At 49.1% G+C, this 8,776-nt stretch overlaps 1 protein-coding gene and 1 non-coding gene across 2 annotated transcripts in view; one reads left to right on the top strand and one right to left on the bottom strand.

The window, feature by feature from the left end:
* ASL (argininosuccinate lyase) overlaps window positions 1–2,652 on the bottom strand; it is an 8,320-nt gene extending 5,668 nt beyond the window's left edge. The window contains exons 1-5 of the mRNA XM_050981950.1: window positions 2,470–2,652; window positions 1,810–1,893; window positions 1,467–1,523; window positions 1,134–1,231; window positions 412–489 (exon numbers count right to left, since the gene is read on the bottom strand). Coding sequence (XP_050837907.1) covers window positions 412–489; window positions 1,134–1,231; window positions 1,467–1,523; window positions 1,810–1,893; window positions 2,470–2,652 — 500 coding nt within the window. The remainder of the gene's footprint in view (window positions 1–411; window positions 490–1,133; window positions 1,232–1,466; window positions 1,524–1,809; window positions 1,894–2,469) is intronic.
* Window positions 2,653–8,695: 6,043 nt separating this feature from the next.
* Window positions 8,696–8,766, top strand: TRNAG-GCC (transfer RNA glycine (anticodon GCC)). Its single transcript has one exon. It is a non-coding gene; the product is annotated as a tRNA-Gly (tRNA).
* Window positions 8,767–8,776: the final 10 nt, after the last annotated feature.

Genomic DNA, 8,776 nt, shown 5'->3' with positions numbered 1-8,776 from the left:
TGAGTTCTGGGAAGCAGGGAAGGCACCCCTGAAGTCTTTGCAGAGCAAAGCAAAGCCAAATGATCACAAAAACAGTAGATCTTACCTTCCCAAAGGCAAGACATTGATCCTCTTTTTAATCTCTCCCAGGCGCTCAGAATCGCGGGTCAGAGCAACAGCATGGCTGGGGAAGGACAAGGGGGAGAGAGCACATGAAGCAGGGAATGGCTCTTTCCTTTCCAGTCATTATCTGCCATGCCTGGAGCCTGGGATCCACCCTCAAACATGAGGTTGGAGTGGAGCCTGGACAGAGCCAGGGGACACAGGGAGTTCCTGTTCCAGTTTGAAGGGCTCCCTCTGGGTTGGCAGCAGCCCTGGCTGTCCCCTCAGCAGAGCAGGGCCCCGAGGCTGGAGAGGGTGGGAGGTGCTCACCTGAGCAAGAACTGGCTCCATCGGATGGGCTGAGCTTTCTGCAGGTGGGTGTAGCCAGGCAGGATCACATCGATTTCTCTGGGAGGGAAAGGACAGAGAGGTGAGCAGCAGGGAGGGACAGCAGGGCGGGCAGGGACAGGGACACACCAGGGCTCCTGGCAAGTCACAAACTGAGCAGCTTTAGCCTGTTCTGTGCTGAAGCTGGTCCATTTCCTGTCAACCTTCAAATCAAGAACACTGGGTTTAGCTCTTCCAGAGTGGTCAAACTGCCCTGGGCCTCCTGGAAGTTGCCTGGAGCAGCAACCCCTCTGTGGCAGGCAAGGATTCCCCAGCCCACCCTAGCTCTGGAGTGTAAGGAGCAGAGCCAGACAGGGAGTAACACAGTTGAGCTTTTTCTCCTACAGAAAAACCTGAAACATTTTGTCCACTCCTTCAGATGGATTTGGTGTTTCCAGAATCTTGTGTGGACCTCCCCCCTCAACTCCTTTGCCAGGCATGAAGAAAAGTTTCTCTGAGGGATGAGGAAAGTTTCTGTGAGGTGAACTCTAGAGAAAAAGGGGCTGCTGTGTCCCCTGGGCTACCCCAACCTGCCTGGCTCTAACTCCCTGCACAGGAGACACTGCTGCTGTCCCAAAAGCGGGGTCAGACAAAGGACAAACCAAAGTCTCCTGCCCCAAAAATGCCAAAGTTATGGAAAACAGGGATTGAGGGAAAGGACTCACATGGCAGCACGTTCCACCAGGGTCTTAATGAGCTGCAGGAGGTGCGTGGAGATGATGGAGAGGGAATTCTTCATGAACAGCTTCAGGTCAGTCACAACCTGGGGGGGATTGGCCACAAAGAATGTCACACATGCAGTGACAGCAAGGCAAACCCCTCCTTCTTCTGTGTGATGGGAATGTATATCTTCTTCTCATCATTTGGTCATATTTCTGTGGTAATGTCACCATTTCTTGCTCTTCAGGAAGAGTTCCAGAGGTCACTCTGGGCTGAGGTCTCCTGAAGTGAGGTAGAAGAGGAATACAGAAGGAGAAACAAAAAGATTCTGTCCATACCTGATCATTCCTGCTTCTGCCAGTGTGCAACTTCCCAGCTACGTCTCCAATCAGCTCCTGAGGACAAGAGCAGGATCTCTGTCAGGATCTCTGTGTTCTAAACAGACAGGAGCACATCTCCCTGCCTGGAAGGGACTCAGTTCCAGGATCCTGTGAGTAACCATGGGATGTGTTCTGGGGAAGGGCAGCTTTGGCTTCTGGGCTTGTACAGTGCCCCAAAGGGGGGCTTGGAGACCCTTGGCTGTGCCCCAGGGGTTCATTGCCAGCAGCTCTAAAGGGATTTCCCAGAGGGACAGAGGGACAAGCCCTTAATGTCAGGAACAAGAGGCTGGAGGAGCCAAACCTTCAGCCTGCGCTCGTTGGCAGTGTGGATATCCTCATCAGTCTGGATCACACCAAAGACTCCCTTGGACCATTCCTCAGAGATCTGCAAACAGCACAGACATCACAGTTACCCTGCTGTGCCTGGGGCTGTGAGTGTCCCCAGCAAATCCCAGCTCCTGGCATTCCCAGAAGTCTCATGCAAACTTTGGCTCCCTGCATCCTGATATTCCATACTATTGGTGGGATTCACCTCTCTATCCATAATAACCCTGCAGAGTTATGGAGGATTTAAGCATTGCAAGGAAAAATTGTGGTTAAATATCAGTGATTTCTTTAACATCATCCACAAAACTTTTCATATAGAACATTGCACAGACTCAGCATTGTCCAGGGAGGGTGAACAACAACAATGGATATTTTATGATAGCACTGCTCTCCTGTCTCCTCTTCCCCCCTACACCTATGCATTGCCTCCTGCCAAGCTGGGCAGCCAGACTCAAAATTCCACATGCCAGCAGGAAAAGGATGTTCTTACTTCCCACTGAAATGATTCCTAGTGACTCCTCAGTCTGAAGAGGACATGAGGACATTTAAAGGCACTCTTTAAAACAGCAAGATGCTGTCAGGTAAGGAAAGATTCATTCCAGCACACATGAGAGGCTGTGAAGGGAAGAAATACCTTTTCCAGGCCACTCAGGATCTTCTCCAGCTCAGTTTTGGACAGGATTCCAGCCTTCTCCAAGGCTTTGGCATAAGCCATGCTCCCCTGGATGTCCACCTCAGACAGTCTCTGATCAACAGTAATGGAAGCACTGAGCATCTCCATGATGGGATCTGTGCTCCCCACAAACCTTCCTGCCATCATTTTGTCCCCCTGCAAGAAATGAAGAGACACAGATTTATGGATATATCTTCATGTCATCCTTATCAGTGTAAGACTGAGGACCATCTCAGGAATGGTTTTATTCAGTCTCTGCCATCAAAACCCTGGAATTAGAGCATGTCACTGTCACTAGAATTCAGCCTTTGAGGTTACAGGTCTGGCTTGGGGATCCTCCAAGATATTTGACTTCTGCAGGACTCTGAAAATAAGCATCAGGGCATGTGGTGCAAGACTAGTATGGAACTGTCTTTTAAGGCATTTGCTGATCTCTGACCCTTTGATGGACTCCTGACAAAAAGGGAAAAAGAAAAAAAAAAAAAGGTAAAGGAGTCAGAAAGGAGTCAGGGATACAGTGAAAAAATCCCACTCTTTTAGGGAGACTGGAAGGAAATATTCAGCTGACAAGGAGCTGTGGGCCAGCACAAGCCACACGCTCTAAACCACTCCTGTAACTACAAAGTGTCTGAAGTTATTGTTTGAACCTGCTCCAGAGCCCACGAGGTTGTCACGTAAAAAGAGGATAAAACCGACATAGGAGCAGGTAGCAGAAAGGGAGGCCTGGGTGCCTTTCAGCGTTACAAGTGTTCGAATGAGATGCCAAGGGAAGAGAAAACCCCAAAGCAGCCCCAGAAGGGCTCGGCGGGTGCGCGGCGCCGGGCGGGCGGCGGAGCTACCATGGACAGCGGGCAGGGAGCGCGGCAGCAGCGGCTCTTTCCCCAAGGATTGGCGCAGGGAAGGGCAGGAGGGAGCCTGCAGGGGCAGGATGAGGGCTCGGAGTGCGGGAGCTCTGGGTTAGTCCGCAGGAACTGCCGCGGGGTGGGAAATGGGGAGAAAAACCAAAGTTTTGCAGCTCCTCTCTGGACACCTCGTGATGGGCAGAGGGGACAGGGAGTGAATGGTGCTGCTGGGAGGGAAGGGCTGGGGTGGGAAGAGGTGTCCAGGTACATCTTCACTGCCGGGATCAGAGCTGGGACTGTGGATTATTGCAGCAAAGACGTTCGCTGTGCCCTTTTCCATTGAAAACCCGGGCAAACCACTCACAGAATCATGAAGCTTGGAAAAGACCTCGAAGATTAGCGAGTCCAGCACTGCCAGGGCCACCCCTAACCCACATCCCTCAGGACCACACGGACACCTTTCCTGAACCCTCCCAGGGATGATGATCCCACCCGTTCCAAACGGAGCAGAGAAGGCCCGGCAGCAAAGCCAAGCTCTCCTCACCTCGGCTGCCATTTCGGACGACGTTTTGCTCGTTTGTGCAGCGATCCTGGCACTTGGTGCAACCTGCGGGACAGCGCGGAGATGCTCAGCTGCCTCCGTGCGCGCTCCCGGGGCACTCCCGGTTCCCCGGACACCGCTCCCTGTGGGCTCCCCGTTTCCTGGGCATCACTCCCTGTGCCCTCCCCGTTCCCTGAGCATCACTCCCGGTGCGCTCCCCGTTCCCTGAGCATCACTCCCGGTGCGCTCCCGGTTCTCCGGGTATCACCCCCTGCCCCGCTCCCGGTGCGCTCCCAATTCCCCGGGCATCGCTCCAGGTGCGCTCTCAGTTCCCCGGGCATCGCTCCCTGCTCCGCTCCCGATGCGCTCCCAATTCCCCGGGCATCGCTCCAGGTGCGCTCTCAGTACCCCGGACATCGCTCCCTGCCCCGCTCCCGGTTCCCGGGGCACGGCTCCCTGCCCCGCTCCCGGTTCGCTGCCGGTTCCCCGGGCACCGCTCACCTGCTCCGCACGCAACCCCGGCCGCTCTGTGGCTCGCTGCTCCCCGGCCCCGCTGCCCCGCTTTTACAGCCCTCGGCTCGGGGCCGGCGGCTCGGCCCGCCCCGCCGGGGCGGGGTGTGCCCGGGGCCGGCCCCGCTCGGGTCCCCCCCGTGTCCCCCGTGTCCCTTCCCACCCCTGCGCTGCGGCTCGGGGATAGGGGGTGCTTTGGACAGGGAGGCTTGGGAGGGATGCTCGAGTGATGCTTCTCACCCGGTGTAGCTCCTGAGCTGCAGACTGGTCAGGAACATCCTTGGAATACTTTGCTGGGAATATCACAATTCTCTGTGTCACAGCCCTCTAAGGAGCAATCTTTAATATAAACAGAACTGATCCAGTGCTCTGTGCCCATTGCTACCCCAGCAAACAGAAAAAATAGATGGGAGCCTCTTGTTTCCCATCTCTGCATGGGTGAAAGTGTTCACCCCACCTGGAAAGATGCTGCAGACCCAGATTTGGGGCTCCCCTGCTGTCCCCAGATTGTGGGGTCACCTGAGAGCCTCGGGCAGTGGCTGTGGGGCTTGGAGTTGTGGCGATATCTCTATCTTAAATGCATCACACCCTGAATATCATGGAATGAAGTGACTGATGGAAAGCACAAGGCACCTTTTAGAGCAGCAAAGCTGGGGCTCAGCACGATTTTCTCATTAACTCCTCAGACAGAGCATTTTCTGCAGCCCCTCCACAGAAAGCTGAATATTTGCTGCTTTCTCCAAGTGAGCTCCTGCAGTGCAATATTTTTCCATGTACATTGTCCAAACCTCTCACAGAGCTCAGGAAACATATTCCAACTTTCTCATCCACGTTTTTGTTGGATTTCCCTCCCTTAAACTGACCCTCTTGTTCTTTTTCTACTCTTGTTCTCTCAGTTCTACAACTTATCCCCTTTTCCTTTTTCCACTGGGAAACTGAAACAGTTCTCACTCCCTTTGCAGTCCTGTTTCCTCTTGTGAAATCCCTCATTTTTACCACCTTTCTTGTCTTTTCCACCTTTTCAAAGTGTCCTTGTCCTTACTCTGGGCTTTCTCAGGAGATTGCCAATGTGTTGTGAAAACATTAAGCACTGGGTTTAAAACTAGAGTGAGTGGGTGTAAATAAGATTTTGCTAGCCTCTGTCTGATATTACATGTGACATATTCCATCCACATGGGATCTGTTAGCAATGCCATTGTGGATTTAGCAAACTTCACAGGGATTAGTTGGCTTGGAGTGCTCTGTTCAGCTCCTGCCCCAGTGTGTATCTAGGAAATCATGAATACGTCTTTATTTTTAGCTCAAACAAGCAATAATTATGTTTTTTCTATAATAATCAATGTAGGATGTAGATTCATATTATTATCATGAGAGTGGAAGTCAAACAAAATACAAGCAGAATTCCTCAACCTAAAAGTGAACATTGAAGAAACAGGATTTCTTAAGGATGCTTGGATCTGGAGAGTTGTACTTTTTTGAGAGGAAAACAGTGAAACAGCAATGCAAAATTTACTTTCTAATGCAAACTGAAGTGCATTTTCAGTACTGTCTTCTCCATTTGTTCTGGTTTGGCTCTCTTCTCTTCCCATCATCACCTCTCAGTGATTTATTTGAAAAAGAAAGATTAACTTCAAAATCCTCATCCCACAGTTTATACTGGGGAAGTTCTGAAGGAAAAGTCTCCCACTTATTTTTCCTTTCTGGCACAGGGGATGGCAAATCATTCCTACATCAATATTCCCAGCTCCACCCTTTTCAAGGTGAAAATAAGTACTGGAGAGTAAATTGCCAATTCTGCAGCACAGGGAAGTTTAATTAAATACATTTGAATGTTCTCAAATATCTGAACTTTATTTGTCCTTCTGTAATCAATCAGTCTCTCTCTACTATTTCACTTTTTTGCTGGAAGAGTGCAATGCTGAGGGAATGCAGCTCCAAAGCAGCTTTGGTGGCTCTGGAACTCCAATTTTCACAACAGGACTGTGAAGGAAAAGGATGGCAGAAACAGCTACAGTGCACCTTCTTTTAAAAACATCCCTTTTTTAGCTGTCTTTTTGCTTTAGAGATAGAAAACAGCTCCATGGGCTGAACGTGCCCTGCAAACGCACCGTCAGCTCAGCTGCCACGCAGCCCTGCTGGCATATTTTTGTTCCAAAAAACCCCAACTTTGTTTTTAACTAATTTTTGAATGTAAAAGGCAAAAAAAAAAAAAAAAGGGGGAAAAAAAGAAAAAATAGCCACCATAGGGTGCTGAGGGAAATGCTGAACACAGTAAACATCTTTCATGACAAAGAACACAAATACCCTGCAGATCTGCTGTCAATAGCAAGTCCTGGGCCCCCTGCTTTCAATAGTTAATAGAGGCCCCTCTCTCCCCAAGCCTTCCTGGCAACAATCACAATGTTCAAATGTTGACATGCTAAGCACATTTGGAAAAACCCATGTCTGCATTCCCTATGGATGCTGTAGCATCACTGTCTAACACCTAAAGAGCAGCAGTTAAAGCCAAAGTGACCTCCTCACCTCAGCCCCTGCCCCTGGGCTCTCTCTTGGTGTTTATTCCCTTTCATGGTGGCACTGGAGATGGAGCTGAGCCAGATTTGTATTTACAGCCTGCCAGGTTTCCTGTCTCCACTGGGAAATGTTTAGGAAGTTTCTATTAGGGGGAAAAAAGCTGTTGGAAGAGGTGTTTGTGTCCTGCTCCTTCATCCCCAACTGAGTCTTTGTGGTGGGTTGGGAAAAGCAGCACTGATTGGAAAAACGTGTCAGGAAAGTGAAATTTTAGGGAAAAGGTGGAAAGAATGTGTCAGGAAAGTGAAATTTTGGGGAAAGAGTGGAAAAAATGTGTCAGGAAAGTGAAATTTTGGGGAAAGAGTGGAAAAAATGTGTCAGAAAAGTGAAATTTTTGGAAAAGGTGGAAAGAATGTGTCTAGAAAGTGAATTTTTTTGGGGAAAAGTGGAAAAAATGTGTCAGGAAAATGAAATTTTAGGGAAATTATGGAAATAAATATAATAATTTGCTGCTGGGGGAGAGATAAAAAGATGTAAAGGATTAGGATTATTGTGCTGAAGGTTCTGAAACCTTAGCTGAAGAGAGTGGTGAGAGGCAGACAAGGATTAGCAGATTTCTGGAATGAAACTCTGCAATTTGATTGTCTGTAAATGCACTATTTTCACATGAAACCTGCCATCCTTTCCCTTCTCTCAGGCAGCTGCATGTGGAGGGTTTGGGACATGGCAGAGCAGTCACAGAGCTTGTGCTGTGCCAGTTTTGGCCAATTTACAAGGCCAGTTAATCCTGACACGAAAAAGGGCAGCATCCATCACATCCTGTGCTCTGAGTCACACCAGCAGCTCTCAGACCTCTCTCCTGGCTCTCTTTTATTCCACAATAAATTATTCTGAAGTATAAATAAATTTCTATCTGTGTGTGATGGGTGCACATGCTCACCAAAACTTTTTTTAGGGGTTTTCAAATTAAAAGAGCTGAAAAGCCTTTGCAGTTGGCTTTTAAATTTTGCCCAGCACTTTTATATCTGGTGATGGAAGTTTCTGGAAAACTGGGAGCTGCTCCTTGCCCACTGTCCTGGTGAGTGTTCCTAAAGCACTGCAGTTTGCTCGTGTTAATCTGAATTAGTTTAGGATTTGCAACATCCCAAGGAGAAGAAAAAGCTTAATTTTGTCTGGTTTGGTTGTGGAGAAAACAGTGGCTGGCAGAAGTCTGACCCATTCTGTTCCCTAAATCCCTAAAAGGATCTTGAATCCCAGCTGCAAGCAAGAAAATATATCTGTATAACACTCCTTAGGGAGTTCGAGGTGCTGTGTCTGCATATGAATTTTTCCCTGAGATGTAATGTCACAATTAAGGAATTAATATTTCCCTGGCCAGGTAATTTTCCTTGCTTTTTCCATGAGGATTTTCAGCTGTTTGCACTCATTGAAGAGTCACTGGTTTTACTGAGGATGAAAAGAGGTCTTGGAAAATTTATCAGCACATGGTTGAGATGGGAAAGAGTCACAGTGTCAGCTGGGGAAGGCTCGGGGCTGATGAATTTGATGGACGCATGTACGGGTGCTTTAACAGACAACAGGAGTATTACACAACTCCCTCAGCCTCGCAGCACTCCGCACGTGGTTAAAGATTTTATTTAAAAGTACTTTCGCGATACTGTTTTGCCTTCATCACAGTTAACAGCGGCTAATTGCCAATCTGGGTGAATTCAGACAAAAATTACACCAGTTTCTGTCTAGTGTACTCACAAAAGCTATGGCGACAGCCACTATATTGTCACTAGCATTGGTGGTTCAGTGGTAGAATTCTCGCCTGCCACGCGGGAGGCCCGGGTTCGATTCCCGGCCAATGCAGTTGTCTTTT

Source organism: Serinus canaria, chromosome 19 (assembly GCF_022539315.1).
Source record: "Serinus canaria isolate serCan28SL12 chromosome 19, serCan2020, whole genome shotgun sequence".
NCBI classification, from domain to species: domain Eukaryota; kingdom Metazoa; phylum Chordata; class Aves; order Passeriformes; family Fringillidae; genus Serinus; species Serinus canaria.
Note: the sequence above shows the minus strand (reverse complement) of the source record. Positions and strands in the feature narration are given on the sequence as shown.